General features: G+C 55.6%; 1 protein-coding gene across 4 annotated transcripts in view; it reads right to left on the bottom strand.

The window, feature by feature from the left end:
- Positions 1–21,254, bottom strand: part of MST1 (macrophage stimulating 1) — a 59,259-nt gene extending 38,005 nt beyond the window's left edge. Inside the window, exons 1-5 of one of the 4 annotated variants that reach the window (XM_088466183.1) lie at positions 21,048–21,254; positions 10,243–10,421; positions 9,939–10,077; positions 3,881–3,993; positions 1,307–1,421 (exon numbers count right to left, since the gene is read on the bottom strand). In XM_088466183.1, the coding sequence (XP_088322309.1) occupies positions 1,307–1,421; positions 3,881–3,993; positions 9,939–10,077; positions 10,243–10,294 (419 nt within the window). In that variant the 5' untranslated portion in view covers positions 10,295–10,421; positions 21,048–21,254. The remainder of the gene's footprint in view (positions 1–1,306; positions 1,422–3,880; positions 3,994–9,938; positions 10,078–10,242; positions 10,422–21,047) is intronic. The other 3 variants (XM_088466182.1, XM_088466185.1, XM_088466184.1) reach the window with 3 other exon arrangements.
- Positions 21,255–21,532: the final 278 nt, after the last annotated feature.

The raw sequence follows: 21,532 nt of genomic DNA, 5'->3' as shown, positions 1-21,532 counted from the left end.
TGGTAGAGGAGGAGGACGGCGGCGGCTGGTAGAGGAGGAGGAGGCGGCGGCTGGTAGAGGAGGAGGAGGCGGCGGCTGGTAGAGGAGGAGGAGGCGGCGGCTGGTAGAGGAGGAGGAGGCGGCGGCTGGTAGAGGAGGAGGAGGCGGCGGCTGTAGAGGAGGAGGAGGCGGCGGCTGGTAGAGGAGGAGGAGGCCGGCGGCTGGTAGAGGAGGAGGAGGCGGGCGGCTGTAGAGGAGGAGGAGGCTGGTAGAGGAGGAGGAGGCTGGTAGAGGAGGAGGAGGCGGCGGCTGGTAGAGGAGGAGGAGGCGGCGGCTGGTAGAGGAGGAGGAGGCGGCGGCTGGTAGAGGAGGAGGAGGCGGCGGCTGGTAGAGGAGGAGGAGGCGGCGGCTGGTAGAGGAGGAGGAGGCGGCGGCTGGTAGAGGAGGAGGAGGAGGCTGGTGGCACAGCTGTAGGTACAGAGGCGCCGTGAGTCTGGCATCTGCAGGAAGTTTACCTGCTGGCAGCTGTCACTGGTCGCATCAGAAACGATTATGCCAGGGAAAACCTAACTGGGCATGGCCGTGTCTCAGGCACCTTACAGGGCAAGTTACAGAGCACGGAGATAGCAGACATTCTCCAGCAGAGCCTTTGCTGCCGCCATAGCAGTAATGCGTGATGGCCACTTACTATGTGAGGAAGAGCTGAGCTACTCCCGGCTTGTCTAACATGAGGATGGGGCTACAATTACGTACATGTCCCACCTTCTGAATGTTAATGTGTAATTCCCTCACGTGGCTTTCCGTGTACTTGCCCATGTAGCACACTTCCGCAACGTAGACCTTCATCACTGGGCCCAATACATCGTCCCCAGAAATCCTAAATGTTATTCTGCTAGGCGACTCCACAACACAATGAGGAGCGTTATGTACAAAGCCGCTGTCAGCTAACGCGTTTCACCACCTATGGCTGTTACTGACCGTTACCACATATTATGTGATCCCTACTATTTCTGAGTAATGAGAGCCCCAGAAAGTGACCAGGCGCAGACCAGCAGCCCCGGGAAGCACAAGACCGGCTGTGGGGACACTCTGGTTCTATTACATGGGACGGGACACTGGAAGGACACAAAACACAGACACGTTCCTTCGGGTGTCAATTGCATTATGGAGCGTCAGTAATATTTGTACTATACATCTTTTTTCCCTGCTTCCTAGGACATGATGCATTGGAACATACATGTACCACACATACAGTACATGTACCACACATACCTGTAGGAGAAACTGACGACCATTAGCATCAAAAATGATCTAAATAAACACTCACTTGTGCTCATGAGGGAATTTCAGCCGCCAGCGCTGGCAGGTCCTCCCTTTCACGGTCTTGGACACGGTCCCTCTGTAACTTGTCCCGTCGCCCAGCACACAGTCACGGATATAGTCTGGGGAGAGAACATCTCATATGATGTAATAACAGATGGGCGCATCCAAACTAGTACAAAGGGGAGGGATACAGCGCAGACTGGTCACAGAGGTGTCACCAGGGGTCTCCGAGACTAAGGGGAGGCATACAGCGCAGACTGGTCACAGAGGTGTCACCAGGGGGTCTCCGAGACTAAGGGGAGGGATACAGCAAAGACTAGTCACAGAGGTGTCACCAGGGGTCTCCGAGATTAAGGGGAGGGATACAGCGCAGACTGGTCACAGGGGTCTCCAAGACTAAGGGGAGGGATACAGCGCAGACTGGTCACAGAGGTGTCACCAGGGGTCTCCGAGACTAAGGGGAGGGATACAGCACAGACTGGTCACAGAGGTGTCACCAGGGGTCTCCGAGACTAAGGGGAGGGATACAACGCAGACTGGTCACAGAGGTGTCACCAGGGGTCTCCGAGACTAAGGGGAGGGATACAGCGCAGACTGGTCACAGAGGTGTCACCAGGGGTCTCCGAGACTAAGGGGATGGATACAGCGCAGACTGGTCACAGAGGTGTCACCAGGGGTCTCCGAGACTAAGGGGAGGGATACAGCGCAGACTGGTCACAGAGGTGTCACCAGGGGTCTCCGAGACTAAGGGGAGGGATACAGCGCAGACTGCTCACAGAGGTGTCACCAGGGGTCTCCGAGACTAAGGGGAGGGATACAGCGCAGTCTGGTCACAGAGGTGTCACCAGGGGTCTCCGAGACTAAGGGGAGGGATACAGCGCAGTCTGGTCACAGAGGTGTCACCGAGATTAAGGGGAGGGGGTGCTCACTGTGGATTCCCTGATGCACATTTAAATACCGGGATCACGGGTATTACATTAACAAATTGTTCTAATATACAATTATTTTGCTATAGTTATAATACTGTCCGGAAGCATAATACTCAATCACACAAGTATATTATATTTAGCGCCGATATCACTTTTTTGGGGCCGCAGAAGATCGCACATTACTCTGCCCTTCAAAGTGATAATCTAACACGTCCTCTGTGGCAACAAATTTACTACAAAATTTCTGCACATTGAAATGGACAAATACGATCTGAAGAACTTAAAGAGCAAAGTGACGACTAATTTCCACATTTCATCAGTAGATTTTGTTTTCTTGTGAAGTCGTAACATTTTTTAGACTAGTTAATACCATAATTTAATACAGGTGAAGACAATGTTGTATCTGAATATATAATCCGACCCTTCTTCCGGCTCAGGATGTGGAGATCAGGGCAGGTGGATAAACAGACTAGGCAGAGGTCAGGGCAGGTGGATTACAGACTAGGCAGAGGACAGGGCAGGTGGATTACAGACTAGGCAGAGGTCAGGGCAGGTGGATTACAGACTAGGCAGAGGACAGGGCAGGTGGATAAACAGACTAGGCAGAGGTCAGGGCAGGTGGATAAACAGACTAGGCAGAGGTCAGGGCAGGTGGATAAACAGACTAGGCAGATGTCAGAGCAGGTGGATAAACAGACTAGGCAGATGTCAGGGCAGGTGGATAAACAGACTAGGCAGAGGTCAGGGCAGGTGGATAAACAGACTAGGCAGAGGTCAGGGCAGGTGGATAAACAGACTAGGCAGAGGTCAGGGCAGGTGGATAAACAGACTAGGCAGAGGTCAGGGCAGGTGGATAAACAGACTAGGCAGAGATCAGGGCAGGTGGATTACAGACTAGGCAGAGGTCAGATCTGGAAGCTCAGCCATCAACAATAATGGGCAAAAGTTGAGAGTGGCAGCGATTAAGAGCTTAGCGTTCCCACTAGGCTGTTTCAGTGTGGCACTGCTCCCTGCCCAGTTTGATGTAGCGGAAATGCACCCTGCCCTTTTGGCGGCACCCTGCTGAAACAGCCAACCCAATCAGTCACCGGCGACTCAGGCGAGTGAAAATTCACACTGCGGGGAGAGTCTGGGGGCAGCTCAGCATCTCTGCAAATGCTGGGCACGCTCCCCACAATGATGAAAAGGGGGCTCGTCTCAGGGGCACACCCACGTTCCCAGTGATAACACCACTTTTTTGGACGCGTGCCTCCTGTGCAAGCCCAGCAGTGCCCAACTTTGGTAAGCGCTCAGCTCCCTACACATCTTAGAAGGAACACTAAGAGCTATAAACTTAAAGAGGGTGAGACGGACAGCTGGGACCATTACGGAGTCCTGACCTACGGGAAGGGGGGGAGGGGGGGGTGGAGCCAGGACCATTACCAGGCCCTGTGACCGACCGGAGGGGGGGCGGGGGGGGAGCCGGGACCATTGCCGAGTCCTGACTGACAGGGGGGGGGAAGCCGGGACCATTACCGAGTCCAGCTCCATTTCGCTGAGACATTCAGTACGGGCACCAGAACTCTCTAACCAGTGTATAAAGATTTTCACGTTTTGAAGACACCCAGTAATTGAATGACCTACAGGAGCAGGTGTGTGCACCCACTTACCTTTCTTCTGATAGACGTCATAGTTGATGTTTTTCTGCATTGCCACATTGGCAGAGTTGTGGGTCCACGGGAGCAGGCGGCAGCTGTGGGTCTTCAAGTTATAATCAAAGGACCTGTGTGTTTCAGGAAAAGGTAATCAATAAAAAAATAGTTGAGTTGTGATGTCGCTGAAGGATGAACGATCTCTATGTTGTCACACGATGTGCGCAGTGATCACAGTAACGTGCAGGACTTATATATCTTGTTGGAACATTTAAAATGATGAATTAATTGAGGCCGAATTCCCAGGAATGCTGGTTGCCTACAAAGTGGCTGCTTATTTAGACAATGCACAAAAGAGACAACTAAAACACGTATTAGGGGGCAGGAAGGGACATGGAGACTTTTACTTACAATTTATTTATTTATTTTTTATGGCCCAAATTAGAGACAATGTTAAGAAAAGACCCTGCCAACAGCACCCCAGCTATGGCACGGTCATCCCCAGCACCCAGCCACAGCACCCAGCCAGGCACCCCCAGCTATGGCACGGTCATCCCCAGCACCCAGCCACAGCACCCCCAGCTATGGCACGGTCATCCCCAGCACCCAGGCCACAGCCGCCCCAGCTATGGGACGGTCAGCCCCAGCACCCAGCCACAGCACCCCCAGCTATGGGACGGTCAGCCCCCAGCACCCAGCCACAGTACCCCCAGCTATGGCAATGGTCCATCCCCAGCACCCAGGCCACAGCGCCCCCAGCTATGGGACGGTCAGCCCCAGCACCCAGCCACAGCACCCCCAGCTATGGACGGTCAAGCCCCAGCACCCCGCCACAGTACCCCCAGCTATGGCAATGGTCATCCCCAGCACCCAGCCACAGCGCCCCCAGCCTATGGGACGGTCAGCCCCAGCACCCAGCCACAGCACCCCCAGCTATGGGACGGTCAGCCCCAGCACCCAGCCACAGCACCCCCAGCTATGGGACGGTCAGCCCCAGCACCCAGCCCACAACACCCCCAGCTATGGCACGGTCATCCCCAGCACCCAGCCACAGCACCCCCAGCTATGGCAACGGTCATCCCCAGCACCCAGCCACAGCACCCCCAGCTATGGACGGTCAGCCCCAGCACCAGCCACAGCACCCCCAGCTATGGGACGGTCAGCCCCCCCAGCACCCAGCCACAGCACCCCCAGCTATGGGAACTGTCAGCCCCAGCACCCAGCCACAACACCCCCAGCTATGGGACGGTCATCCCCAGCACCCAGCCACACCCCCAGCTATGGCACGGTCATCCCCAGCACCCAGCCACAGCACCCAGCCAGGCACCCCCAGCTATGGCACGGTCATCCCCAGCACCCAGCCACAGCACCCAGCCAGGCACCCCCAGCTATGGCACGGTCATCCCCAGCACCCAGCCACAGTACCACCCAGCTATGGGACGGTCATCCCCAGCACCCAGCCACAGCACCCCCAGCTATGGGACGGTCATCCCCAGCATTCTACCACAGCACCCAGCCATGGCACCCCCCAGCTATGGCACGGTCATCCCCAGCACCCAGCCACGGCACCCCCAGCTATGGGATGGTCATCCCCCAGCACCCAGCCACAGTACCCCCAGCTATGGCATGGTCATCCCCAGCACCCAGCCACAGCGCCCCCAGCTATGGGACGGTCAGCCCCAGCACCCAGCCACAGCACCCCCAGCTATGGGACGGTCAGCCCCAGCACCCAGCCACAGTACCCCCAGCTATGGCATGGTCATCCCCAGCACCCAGCCACAGCGCCCCCAGCTATGGGACGGTCAGCCCCAGCACCCAGCCACAGCACCCCCAGCTATGGGACGGTCAGCCCCAGCACCCAGCCACAGCACCCCCAGCTATGGGACGGTCAGCCCCAGCACCCAGCCACAACACCCCCAGCTATGGCACGGTCATCCCCAGCACCCAGCCACAGCACCCCCAGCTATGGCACGGTCATCCCCAGCACCCAGCCACAGCACCCCCAGCTATGGGACGGTCAGCCCCAGCACCCAGCCACAGCACCCCCAGCTATGGGACGGTCAGCCCCAGCACCCAGCCACAGCACCCCCAGCTATGGGACCGGTCAGCCCCAGCACCCAGCCACAACACCCCCAGCTATGGCACGGTCATCTCCAGCACCCAGCCACAGCAACCCCCAGCTATGGCACGGTCATCCCCAGCACCCAGCCACAGCACCCCCAGCTATGGCACGGTCATCCCCAGCACCCAGCCACGGCACCCCCAGCTATGGGATGGTCATCCCCAGCACCCAGCCACAGTACCCCCAGCTATGGCATGGTCATCCCCAGCACCCCAGCCACAGCGCCCCCAGCTATGGGACGGTCCAGCCCCAGCACCCCCAGCTATGGGACGGTCAGCCCCAGCACCCAGCCACGTACCCCCAGCTATGGCATGGTCATCCCAGCACCCAGCCACAGCGCCCCCAGCTATGGGACGGTCAGCCCCAGCACCCAGCCACAGCACCCCCAGCTATGGGACGGTCAGCCCCAGCACCCAGCCACAGCACCCCCAGCTATGGACGGTCAGCCCCAGCACCCAGCCACAACACCCCCAGCTATGGCACGGTCATCCCCAGCACCCAGCCACAGCACCCCCAGCTATGGCACGGTCATCCCCAGCACCCAGCCACAGCACCCCCAGCTATGGGACGGTCAGCCCCAGCACCCCAGCCACAGCACCCCCAGCTATGGGACGGTCAGCCCCAGCACCCAGCCACAGCACCCCCAGCTATGGGACGGTCAGCCCCAGCACCCAGCCACAACACCCCCAGCTATGGCACGGTCATCTCCAGCACCCAGCCACAGCACCCCCAGCTATGGCACGGTCATCCCCAGCACCCAGCCACAGCACCCCCAGCTATGGGACGGTCATCCCCAGCACCCAGCCACAGCACCCCCAGCTATGGGACGGTCATCCCCCAGCACCCAGCCACAGCACCCCCAGCTATGGGACGGTCATCCCCAGCACCCAGCCACAGCACCCCCAGCTATGGGACGGTCATCCCCAGCACCCAGCCACAACACCCCCAGCTATGGCACGGTCATCTCCAGCACCCAGCCACAGCACCCCCCGCTATGGGACGGTCATCCCCAGCACCCAGCCACAGCACCCCCAGCTATGGGACGGTCATCCCCAGCATTCTACCACAGCACCCAGCCATGGCACCCCCAGCTATGGGCACGGTCATCCCCAGCACCCCAGCCACGGCACCCCCAGCTATGGGATGGTCATCCCCAGCACCCAGCCACAGTACCCCCAGCTATGGCATGGTCATCCCCAGCACCCAGCCACAGCGCCCCCAGCTATGGGACGGTCAGCCCCAGCACCCAGCCACAGCACCCCAGCTATGGGACGGTCAGCCCCAGCACCCAGCCACAGTACCCCCAGCTATGGCATGGTCATCCCCAGCACCCAGCCACAGCGCCCCCAGCTATGGGACGGTCAGCCCCAGCACCCAGCCACAGCACCCCCAGCTATGGGACGGTCAGCCCCAGCACCCAGCCACAGCACCCCCAGCTATGGGACGGTCAGCCCCAGCACCCAGCCACAGACACCCCCAGCTATGGCACGGTCATTCCCCAGCACCCAGCCACAGCACCCCCAGCTATGGCACGGTCATCCCCAGCACCCAGCCACAGCACCCCCCAGCTATGGGACGGTCAGCCCCAGCACCCAGCCACAGCACCCCCAGCTATGGACGGTCAGCCCCAGCACCCAGCCAACAGCACCCCCAGCTATGGGACGGTCATCCCCAGCACCCAGCCACAGCACCCCCTAGCTATGGGCACGGTCATCCCAGCACCCAGCCACAGCACCCCCAGCTATGGCACGGTCATCCCCAGCACCCAGCCACAGCACCCCCAGCTATGGGACGGTCATCCCCAGCACGCCAGCACAGCACCCCAGCTATGGGACGGTCATCCCCAGCACCCAGCCACAGCACCCCCAGCTATGGGACGGTCATCCCCAGCACCCAGCCACAGCACCCCCCAGCTATGGGACGGTCATCCCCAGCACCCAGCCACAGCACCCCCAGCTATGGGACGGTCATCCCCAGCACCCAGCCACAGCACCCCCAGCTATGGGACGGTCATCCCCAGCACCCAGCCACAGCACCCCCAGCTATGGGACGGTCATCCCCAGCACCCAGCCACAGCACCCCCAGCTATGGACGGTCATCCCAGCACCCAGCCACAGCACCCCAGCTATGGGACGGTCATCCCCAGCACCCAGCCACAGCACCCCCAGCTATGGACGGTCATCCCCAGCACCCAGCCACAGCACCCCCAGCTATGGGACGGGTCATCCCCAGCACCCAGCCACAGCACCCCCAGCTATGGCACGGTCATCCCGCCCAGCACGCACCCAGCATGGACGGTCATCCCAGCACCCAGCACGGCACCCCCACGTATGGGCACGGTCATCCCCAGCACCCAGCACAGACCCAGCTATGGGACTCAGCCCCCAGCTATGGGACAGGTCATCCGCCCAGCACAGCACCCAGCTTATGGCCGACGGTCATCCCCCGGCACCCGAGCACGACAGCCACCCCCAGCTATGGGACCGGTCATCCCCGGCACCCTGCCACAGCACGCCCCTAAGCTATCGGCAGCTATGGGACGGTCATCCCCAGCATTCTACCACAGCACCCAGCCATGGCACCCCCAGCTATGGCACGGTCATCCCCAGCACCCAGCCACAGTACCCCCAGCTATGGGACAGTCATCCCCGGCACCCAGCCACAGCACCCCCAGCTATGGGACAATCATCCCCAGCTCCCAGCCACAGCACCCCCAGCTATGGGTCGGTCATCCCCAGGATTCTGCCACAGCACCCCCAGCTATGGAACGGTCATCCCCAGCACCCAGCCACAGCACCCCCAGCTATGGGTCGGTCATCCCCAGGATTCTGCCACAGCACCCAGCCATGGCACCACCAGCAATGGGACGGTTATCTCCAGCACCCAGCCACGGCACCCCCAGCTATGGGACGGTCATCCCCAGCACCCAGCCACAGTACCCCCAGCTATGGGACGGTCATTCCCGGCACCCTGCCACAGCACCCCCAGCTATGGGACGGTCATCCCCGGCACCCTGCCACAGCACCCCCAGCTATGGAACGGTCATCCCCGGCACCCAGCCACAGCACCCCCAGCTATGGGACGGTCATCCCCGGCACCCTGCCACAGCACCCCCACTATGTTACGGTCATCCGCAGCACCCTGCCACAGCACCCCCAGCTATGGGACGGTCATCCCCAGCACCCAGCCACAGCACCCCCAGCTATGGCACGGTCATCCCCAGCACAAAGCCACAGCACCCCCAGCTATGGCACGGTCATCCCCAGCACAAAGCCACAGCACCCCCAGCTATGGCACGGTCATCCCCAGCACAAAGCCACAGCACCCCCAGCTATGGCACGGTCATCCCCAGCACAAAGCCACAGCACCCCCAGCTATGGCACGGTCATCCCCAGCACCCAGCCACAGCACCCCCAGCTATGGCACGGTCATCCCCAGCTCCCTGTCACAGCACCCCCCGCTATGGGACGGTCATCCCCAGCACCCAGCCACAGTACCCCAGCTATGGCACGGTCATCCCCAGCACCCAGCCACAGTACCCCCAGCTATGGCACGGTCATCCCCAGCACCCAGCCACAGTACCCCCAGCTATGGCACGGTCATCCCCAGCACCCAGCCACAGTACCCCCAGCTATGGGACGTCATCCCCAGCACCCAGCCACAGCACCCCCAGCTATGGGACGGTCATCCCCAGCACCCAGCCACGGCACCCCCAGCTATGGGACGGTCATCCCCAGCACCCAGCCACGGCACCCCCAGCTATGGGACGGTCATCCCCAGCACCCAGCCACAGCACCCCCAGCTATGGGACGGTTATCCCCAGCACCCAGCCACAGCACCCCCAGCTATGGGACGGTTATCCCCAGCACCCAGCCACAGCACCCCCAGCTATGGGACGGTCATCCCCGGCACCCAGCTACAATCAAGCACCGTCCAGGCATTTAGAGACCTCACCTACAGTCCAGGAGCTCCGAGCACATCTTAGCACATAAGTGGACCTCCTGCTTAATCTCCTCCTTAAAGGTTCCTTCTTGCAGGTGTACCAGCTCGGCTGCTTTCGACCGCTGGTAGTCATTGAGAGGGCTGCGGACAACTGGAACACAATAGATCTCTCAGCAACTAGATCAGAACAACAGGTCAGAGATTCCAAACCCAAGGGGAATTGTGGTGTTAGATCCCCCGGCAGGTAATGAGACCACTGACTAACTCTCACCAATCAGTGTCCGGACACAAACGTCTCTCAATCCATCGTACTTACCTGCAGCAACGAGAGTGATGGCGCAGAGGGTGAGCGCAGAGAGTCCGATCATGGTGGTGTCCGTACGTGTTTGGCGTCAGTCTGTCACACAGGACAGTCTGTAATCTCCCCCACACGCTGCCTCCTCTTTCCAAATATTTGTGCAGATAACACATTAACTGGATCTTGTGTCCGAGGCGCTGACAACACCAGAAACCGGAAAGTGACCATTAGTGAAATAAAAAATAAACAATGCTGAAAACTCCAAACCACTGATCCCTACCGCAAACTGCAGCCTAAACCCGTACACGTCATGCGGCAATAACCCCCAAACCACTGATCCCTACCGCAAACTGCAGCCTAAACCCGTACACGTCATGCGGCAATAACCCCCAAACCACTGATCCCTACCGCAAACTGCAGCCTAAACCCGTACACGTCATGCGGCAATAACCCCCAAACCACTGATCCCTACCGCAAACTGCAGCCTAAACCCGTACACGTCATGCGGCAATAACCCCCAAACCACTGATCCCTACTGCAAACTGCAGCCTAAACCCGTACACGTCATGCGGCAATAACCCCCAAACCACTGATCCCTACCGCAAACTGCAGCCTAAACCCGTACACGTCATGCGGCAATAACCCCCAAACCACTGATCCCTACCGCAAACTGCAGCCTAAACCCGTACACGTCATGCGGCAATAACCCCCAAACCACTGATCCCTACCGCAAACTGCAGCCTAAACCCGTACACGTCATGCGGCAATAACCCCCAAACCACTGATCCCTACCGCAAACTGCAGCCTAAACCCGTACACGTCATGCGGCAATAACCCCCAAACCACTGATCCCTACCGCAAACTGCAGCCTAAACCCGTACACGTCATGCGGCAATAACCCCCAACCCCTAAATTACAGGAAAAGGCAGTTGTATACATTTTCCCATAAACGCCCCCAACTTCTACATCCTGACCACACACATTATATATATATATAACCATATGCTAGACCGCCTCTGCCCCATCCCCTCCCTGCCTAATACTTGCTCCGTTCCCTGTGCCCGCATAGTCCACATGTTGGAGATGAAACAGACCGTAGCGCAGAGGTTCCCAAACTCAGTCCTCAAGGCACCTTAACAGACCAGGTTTTATGGATATCCATGGTTAAGCACAAATTGATTAAGGTACTAAATAAGTCACCTGTGCTCAAGCATGGATATCCTTAAAGCCTGTACTGTTAGGGTGCCTTAGGGACAGAGGCCCTCATTCAGAGCCACTCGCTAGCGGCAGTACGCTCGTTCTGAGCGATGTTCGCACATCTGCACATGCGGACGGTTTTTAGTACGCATGCGCGAACCAGTCAGTGCGGCCGAAAATCGTTTGTACGCTATATAGCGAGTGCCTGCTATTTTCAGTGACAGAATGAGGCGTATGTGGGTGGTAACAGGGGAAGGTGCTTGAAAACGGGGAGTGGAGATCCGAACGCAGGCGTGCCAAACGGTCAAAACGGGCGTTTTATGGGTGTGCATAATTAATACAGCAGCGTCATTGACCACGTCACTTGGTTATTTTTTACTCAGAACTGCTCGCAAAATAGCGGTTGAAAAAAACAACCACAAGAATAGCGAGCAGTTCATACGCTGTACGATGTACTCGATTAATCTAATAAATAGCGGACATGACGTATGGTGCGAGCGGCCAAGGGGCGTTTTTATCAAATAAACGAGCGTATGTTTTGCTCGCTCGTTCAGACTTAGAGGTGGGAACAGACTGCAATGTGCGAACGGATCATTTGAATAGCCACCCCTTGTTTTTGAACGAACGAACGCAAATAGCGAACGGCTCTGAATGAGGTCCATAGTATGGGAACCTCCGCTTTAGTGGATTATTATATAGATTTGTTTCCTACACGCAATAGAACCATCTAATATTGTTCTGATTCCTTTGGGCCCAATTCATTACGGATCGCAATTGCGATAGTATGCTAATTCATTGCGGTCGCTATGCCGCCATAGCACTATATAAGGATGCCTGCCTTACCTTACCCACATCCGTAATGTTCAGCAAGACTCCGAAATAATCAGTATAATCGAGTACTATCGCAGCTTCACGCACACAAGCTCTGACCTTACTCAGGAATTGCTAACCTCAGCGCACGCTATCCATACATGCCTACTCTCCCCGACATAGCAATAACCCCCCCCCTTCCCCCATATAGCAGCAATCTCCCAGACATAGCAGCAATCTCCCCGTCTCCCTGAAGAGTCTAGTAATCACAATGATCCCTATGGCTACATGTATTAGTATAATGTCCCTGCTTTGGGTATAAGGCACAATGATCCCTATGGTTACATGTATTAGTATAATTTCCCTGCATTGGGTATAAGGCACAATGATCCCTATGGCTACATGTATTAGTATAATTTCCCTGCATTGGGTATAAGGCACAATGATCCCTATGGCTACATGTATTAGTATAATTTCCCTGCATTGGGTATAAGGCACAATGATCCCTATGGTTACAAGAATTAGTATCATTTCCCTGCAATGGGTATAAGGCACAATGATCCCTATGGTTACATGAATTAGTATAATTTCCCTGCATTGGGTATAAGGTACAATGATCCCTATGGCTTCATGCATTAGTATAATGTCCCTGCATTGGGTATAAGGCACAATGATCCCTATGGCTACATGCATTAGTATAATGTCCCTGCATTGGGTATAAGGCACAATGATCCCTATGGTTACATGTATTTTCTGAAAAGTATCAGTGTGTTTTCATCAACAAATAGATCTTAGTAACAGCTTTGGGGCTGGTATACATTTGGATGTAAGTCAGTCTATGACACACCTCTCAGATGTAGCAGTACACGCCTATCACATGTATGACACGCCTCTCAGATGTAGCTGTATACGCCTATCACATGAATGCCACGTCTCTCAGATGTAGCAGTACACACCTATCACATGTATGACACGCCTCTCAGATGTAGCTGTACACGCCTATCACATGTATGTCACGTCTCTCAGATGTAGCTGTACCCGCCTATCACATGTATGATACACCTCTCAGATGTAGCTGTACATGCCTATCACATGTATGCCACATCTCTCAGATGTAGCTGTACACACCTATCACATGTATGACACGCCTCTCAGATGTAGCAGTACACGCCTATCACATGTATGACACGCCTCTCAGATGTAGCAGTACTTACCCACCTTACCGCCGCGCTCATAGGTGCTGCTTTCCCAATCTCCCTGACATGCTTTTTCAAAAGTAGGCAAGTATGACGCCATCAGGCTGCGTAGGGCAACGCAGTGGCTAATTTATGTACGCCTGCGCTCGGCCAACCCCCCACCACCTTACGGCACTTCCTGTCACTCTGCGATGGGTCTGCGTAGCTGCTGCGATCACAGGTCCAGTCGCAGTGGCTGGCACATACAGTACACAACAATCGGCCAGTTGCGTGCATATTCGCAGTTGCGTTCCTAGCGGAATCAGGCAGTATATATTATGATGAGACTGCTCCGGGCTCCCTGGGAACTAAGATGCGAGCCTCTCCCCCCTTTGCCTGGCACTGAACAGGTTAATCCTCCTAGAACAGCCCGGCCAGGTGACGTGGGGACACCCGTGGGCCAAGGACACATCCCATGGATGAGCCAATACATGAGCAAGCCGGAGCGTGGGAGAAACATCAATTATTGTAAATGTACAACTGCCACGTGCTGCTGCTGCCGCATATCCCATGCTGGGATTTGTAGTTCTACAGCAGCAGGAGACTGCTCCACAGATATTAGCTGCGTAGGACAGCGACATTCCCACTTCTCAGCGCCAGCCTGAGTGAGACTCGCCCGGAATATATCCCATATCCACAGACAAATACTCCGAGCCTGAGAAGGCGCCATGTCTGCCAGGTGACGGGAACGCTCCATCCCTACAGCAGTCCCCTGGTAACAGGTTTAGGTCACTGCCATGACAGACTAAGGTGCATTATAGAGTATTTATCATCCATAATAGTCATTATTCTAGCACCCTGCACCTGACACGGAATCAGTATGTTCTAATCCAGACAGCGGCAGCCCGACAGAGGAGGAAATCCCGATCGTCCATAGGGTAACTATAACTAACCTAATTCCCCAACCCCCCCCCCTCCCTGCTGCCTAACCCTAAGTCTCCCGGGGTGGTGCGTAACACTAACCTCCGCCTTACCCTAGCCTAAACCTAACCCTCCCGGGGGGGGTGCCTAGCTCCAAAACCCTCCCCTCTCCCGGCTTACCTTTGATCGGTAAGCTGGGTGTCGGGCTCCCGGCGTAGGTCTAATGCAGTGTTGGCTAACCTTGACACTCCAGCTGTTATGGAACTACATAACCCAGCATGCACTGCTACAGTTTTGCTATTAGGGCATGCTAAAACTGTGGCAGGGCATGCTGGGATATATAGTTCCACAACAGCTGGAGTGTCAAGGTTAGCCAACACTAGTCTAATGACTGGCGTCGAGATTCGGACACCTGTCATTTGTACCTTGCCGGGGGGAAGTCGGTGGTCGGCTGCTTCCCCGTTACAGCGCGGGCAGCGTCCTTCCTGCCTGGGGTGTCACTCTGTGCTCTGGTGTTTCCAGCACACTCTGGTCTGTAGATCAGCAGTTTGCTGCGTCAGTTGAGTGTGCTAGAAGCACCAGAGTATAGAGCACGGTACTCCAGGCAGGAAGAGGAACTGCACAGAGTGTGACAGGTGCGGGGTGCTAGAATGAAGACTACATAATATGGGAAATCACCAATGACAGCAGCATTCTGAGGAGATGGAATCAGCGGGGTCCGGGCTGCTATAATAGATGCTGGGAATCAGCGGGGTCCGGGCTGCTATAATAGATGCTGGGAATCAGCGGGGTCCGGGCTGCTATAATAGATGCTGGGAATCAGCGGGGTCCGGGCTGCTATAATAGATGCTGGGAGTCAGCGGGGTCCGGGCTGCTATAATAGATGCTGGGAGTCAGCGGGGTCCGGGCTGCTATAATAGATGCTGGGAGTCAGCGGGGTCCGGGCTGCTATAATAGATGCTGGGAGTCAGCGGGGTCCGGGCTGCTATAATAGATGCTGGGAGTCAGCGGGGTCCGGGCTCCTATAATAGATGCTGGGAGTCAGCGGGGTCCGGGCTCCTATAATAGATGCTGGGAGTCAGCGGGGTCCGGGCTCCTATAATAGATGCTGGGAATCAGCGGGGTCCGGGCTCCTATAATAGATGCTGGGAATCAGCGGGGTCCGGGCTGCTATAATAGATGCTGGGAATCAGCGGGGTCCGGGCTGCTATAATAGATGCTGGGAATCAGCGGGGTCCGGGCTCCTATAATAGATGCTGGGAATCAGCGGGGTCCGGGCTGCTATAATAGATGCTGGGAATCAGCGGGGTCCGGGCTGCTATAATAGATGCTGGGAATCAGCGGGGTCCGGGCTGCTATAATAGATGCTGGGAATCAGCGGGGTCCGGGCTGCTATAATAGATGCTGGGAATCAGCGGGGTCCGGGCTGCTATAATAGATGCTGGGAATCAGCGGGGTCCGGGCTGCTATAATAGATGCTGGGAATCAGCGGGGTCCGGGCTGCTATAATAGATGCTGGGAATCAGCGGGGTCCGGGCTGCTATAATAGATGCTGGGAATCAGCGGGGTCCGGGCTGCTATAATAGATGCTGGGAATCAGCGGGTCCGGGCTGCTATAATAGATGCTGGGAATCAGCGGGGTCCGGGCTCCTATAATAGATGCTGGGAATCAGCGGGGTCCGGGCTCCTATAATAGATGCTGGGAATCAGCGGGGTCCGGGCTCCTATAATAGATGCTGGGAATCAGCGGGGTCCGGGCTCCTATAATAGATGCTGGGAATCAGCGGGGTCCGGGCTCCTATAATAGATGCTGGGAATCAGCGGGGTCCGGGCTCCTATAATAGATGCTGGGAATCAGCGGGGTCCGGGCTCCTATAATAGATGCTGGGAATCAGCGGGGTCCGGGCTCCTATAATAGATGCTGGGAATCAGCGGGGTCCGGGCTCCTATAATAGATGCTGGGAATCAGCGGGGTCCGGGCTCCTATAATAGATGCTGGGAATCAGCGGGGTCCGGGCTCCTATAATAGATGCTGGGAATCAGCGGGGTCCGGGCTCCTATAATAGATGCTGGGAATCAGCGGTGTCCGGGCTCCTATAATAGATGCTGGGAATCAGCGGGGTCCGGGCTCCTATAATAGATGCTGGGAATCAGCGGGGTCCGGGCTCCTATAATAGATGCTGGGAATACGAGGCCTCTGCTGGATCCATTCATACTGCACATATCAACGATTTTAAAGGAACGGTGAAAGGAAAATAATGTAGGTGCAGAACTACAAGCCTCAGCATGCCCTGCCTGCTAGAGAGGAGTGTAATGGGGGCATCATGTGCCTACTTATCCTACAATAGGACAGCGCCAGTCACCGGCCAAACAGCACCGATGCCCATACAGTAACCAGCCAAAACCAGGAGTACTGGGCAGACGCAGCCCCTAACGCACACACACACAGAGCCTGCAGCCCCTAACGCACACACACAGAGACCGCAGCCCCTAACGCACACACACAGAGCCTGCAGCCCCTAACGCACACACACAGCCCCTAACGCACACACACAGCCCGCAGCCCCTAACGCACACACACAGCCCGCAGCCCCTAATGCACACACACAGCCCGCAGCCCCCAACGCACACACACAGAGCCTGCAGCCCCCAACGCACACACACAGAGCCTGCAGCCCCTAACACACACACAGCCCGCAGCCCCTAACACACACACAAAGCCCGCAGCCCCTAACGCATACACACAGAGCCCGCAGCCCCTAACGCATACACACAGAGCCCGCAGCCCCTAACGCATACACACAGAGCCCGCAGCCCCTAACGCATACACACAGAGCCCGCAGCCCCTAACACACACACACAGCCCGCAGCCCCTAATACACACACACAGAGCCCGCAGCCCCAAACGCACACACACAGCCCGCAGCCCCTAACGCACACACACAGCCCGCAGCCCCTAACGCACACACACAGCCCGCAGCCCCTAATACACAAAGCACACAGGTCTGTCCTGGGCCTGATACATGTATGTGTAAATATCACCACACGTCACCCAACACACACATCACACAGACACAGCCCTAATACACAGCACTACCTGCCAGGTCTGTCCTGGGCCTGATACATGTATGTGTACATATCACCACACGTCACCCAACACATTCATCACACAGACACAGCCCTAATACACACAGCACTACCTGCCAGGTCTGTCCTGGGCCCGATACATGTATGTGTACATATCACCACACGTCACCCAACACATTCATCACACAGACACAGCCCTAATACACACAGCACTACCTGCCAGGTCTGTCCTGGGCCTGATACATGTATGTGTACATATCACCACACGTCACCAAACACATTCATCACACAGACACAGCCCTAATACACACATCACACAGACACAGCCCTAATACACAGAGCACTACCTGCCAGGTCTATCCTGGGCCTGATACATGTATGTGTACATATCACCACACGTCACCCAACACACACATCACACAGACACAGCCCTAATACACACAGCACTACCTGCCAGGTCTGTCCTGGGCCTGATACATGTATGTGTACATATCACCACGTCACCCAACACATACATCACACAGACACAGCCCTAATACACACAGCACTACCTGCCAGGTTTGTCCTGGGCCTGATACATGTATGTGTACATATCACCACATTCATCACACAGACACACTCATCACACAGACACAGCCCTAATACACACAGCACTACCTGCCAGGTCTGTCCTGGGCCTGATACATGTATGTGTACATATCACCACACGTCACCCAACACACACATCACACAGACACAGCCCTAATACACACAGCACTACCTGCCAGGTCTGTCCTGGGCCTGATACATGTATGTGTACATATCACCACACGTCACCCAACACACACATCACACAGACACAGCCCTAATACACACAGCACTACCTGCCAGGTCTGTCCTGGGCCTGATACATGTATGTGTACATATCACCACACGTCACCCAACACACACATCACACAGACACAGCCCTAATACACAGAGCACTACCTGCCAGGTCTGTCCTGGGCCTGATACATGTATGTGTACATTACACCACACGTCACCCACCACACACAGCCCTAATACACACAGCACTACCTGCCAGGACTGTCCTGGGCCTGATACATGTATGTGTACATATCACCACACCTCACACATCACACAGACACAGCCCTAATACACACAGCACTACCTGCCAGGTCTGTCCTGGGCCTGATACATGTATGTGTACATTACACCACACGTCACCCAACACACACATCACACAGACACAGCCCTAATACACAGAGCACTACCTGCCAGGTCTGTCCTGGGCCTGATACATGTATGTGTACATATCACCACACGTCACCCAACACACACATCACACAGACACAGCCCTAATACACACAGCACTACCTGCCAGGTCTGTCCTGGGCCTGATACATGTATGTGTACATATCACCACACGTCACCCAACACATTCATCACACAGACACAGCCCTAATACACACAGCACTACCTGCCAGGTCTGTCCTGGGCCTGATACATGTATGTGTACATATCACCACGTCACCCAACACACACATCACACAGACACAGCCCTAATACACACAGCACTACCTGCCAGGTCTGTCCTGGGCCTGATACATGTATGTGTACATATCACCACGTCACCCAACACATACATCACACAGACACAGCCCTAATACACACAGCACTACCTGCCAGGTTTGTCCTGGGCCTGATACATGTATGTGTACATATCACCACATTCATCACACAGACACACTCATCACACAGACACAGCCCTAATACACACAGCACTACCTGCCAGGTCTGTCCTGGGCCTGATACATGTATGTGTACATATCACCACACGTCACCCAACACACTCATCACACAGACACAGCCCTAATACACAGAGCACTACCTGCCAGGTCTATCCTGGGCCTGATACATGTATGTGTACATATCACCACACGTCACCCAACACACACATCACACAGACACAGCCCTAATACACACAGCACTACCTGCCAGGTCTGTCCTGGGCCTGATACATGTATGTGTACATATCACCACACGTCACCCAACACATTCATCACACAGACACAGCCCTAATACACACAGCACTACCTGCCAGGTCTGTCCTGGGCCTGATACATGTATGTGTACATATCACCACACGTCACCCAACACACACATCACACAGACACAGCCCTAATACACACAGCACTACCTGCCAGGTCTGTCCTGGGCCTGATACATGTATGTGTACATATCACCACACGTCACCCAACACACACATCACACAGACACAGCCCTAATACACACAGCACTACCTGCCAGGTCTGTCCTGGGCCTGATACATGTATGTGTACATATCACCACACGTCACCCAACACACACATCACACAGACACAGCCCTAATACACACAGCACTACCTGCCAGGTCTGTCCTGGGCCTGATACATGTATGTGTACATATCACCACACGTCACCCAACACACTCATCACACAGACACAGCCCTAATACACAGAGCACTACCTGCCAGGTCTATCCTGGGCCTGATACATGTATGTGTACATATCACCACACGTCACCCAACACACACATCACACAGACACAGCCCTAATACACACAGCACTACCTGCCAGGTCTGTCCTGGGCCTGATACATGTATGTGTACATATCACCACACGTCACCCAACACATTCATCACACAGACACAGCCCTAATACACACAGCACTACCTGCCAGGTCTGTCCTGGGCCTGATACATGTATGTGTACATATCACCACACGTCACCCAACACACACATCACACAGACACAGCCCTAATACACACAGCACTACCTGCCAGGTCTGTCCTGGGCCTGATACATGTATGTGTACATATCACCACACGTCACCCAACACACACATCACACAGACACAGCCCTAATACACACAGCACTACCTGCCAGGTCTGTCCTGGGCCTGATACATGTATGTGTACATATCACCACACGTCACCCAACACATTCATCACACAGACACAGCCCTAATACACACAGCACTACCTGCCAGGTCTGTCCTGGGCCTGATACATGTATGTGTACATATCACCACACGTCACCCAACACACACATCACACAGACACAGCCCTAATACACACAGCACTACCTGCCAGGTCTGTCCTGGGCCTGATACATGTATGTGTACATATCACCACACGTCACCCAACACACACATCACACAGACACAGCCCTAATACACACAGCACTACCTGCCAGGTCTGTCCTGGGCCTGATACATGTATGTGTACATATCACCACACGTCACCCAACACATTCATCACACAGACACAGCCTGACTACAACTACACAAAACTTACTATAACTTCATCAACAACATTCCACATCAAGCCATGTTCCTATACATATGTGTTACATGAATGTGCACAAATATAACCAGTTCTATTGCTCTGTATGTGGTAAAACCACGACTATAGAGGTTCCTGGAATGAGGGGTGACGCAGGAAGGCCGCCCAGGTAGTCGGGCAATAGGTGGGAAGCGTAGGAGCTGGGCACGAATCTGAGACATGTGGAACACGTGTGCCATATGGATGTGCTGCATTTGGATGAGACATGTAGGAGACAGACACACAGAATGTCTATTTCATGCATGTAGCTTTCAGAAACACAACCTACAAGTTTATGGGCAGAAACATTGGCGATAGCAGGGGGGTCCCCAGACAGCGATGTCTCCTACCTCACCAGCCTGGTGCCTCTTGCATGGCCTGCAGCAGATAGACTGGATGGGGGCAGCAGCCAGTTTGTTGTCCCAGCAGGGGGTGGAGGAGGAGCTGGACCCTCATTAATTCCCAGCTGTGGACACTGGATCAGGTGACTTCTCCCACACTGATACTGGGATAACACACAAGGAGGACTGGAGGGGGCTGTGTTTCCCAGCAGTGTCCGGCTGTGGTGCCAGACCCCAAAACTCTCCTCACATCATAAGCTCTGCTGAGAGAGCAGCAACAACATTACAACATCTTTCCAATTCCACTGCTATTAAAGGGCCACAAATCCTAAAATACAAATAGCCTCACACCAGCTGATAATCACAGGTCTATATCTAGGAGATTCAGGTTCTGATTATAGCTGAGCTAAGGGCGTCACGTAGGGCTGGATGG

This window comes from Taudactylus pleione, unplaced genomic scaffold (assembly GCF_031769625.1).
Source record: "Taudactylus pleione unplaced genomic scaffold, aTauple2 ptg002615l, whole genome shotgun sequence".
NCBI lineage: Eukaryota > Metazoa > Chordata > Amphibia > Anura > Myobatrachidae > Taudactylus > Taudactylus pleione.
Note: the sequence above shows the minus strand (reverse complement) of the source record. Positions and strands in the feature narration are given on the sequence as shown.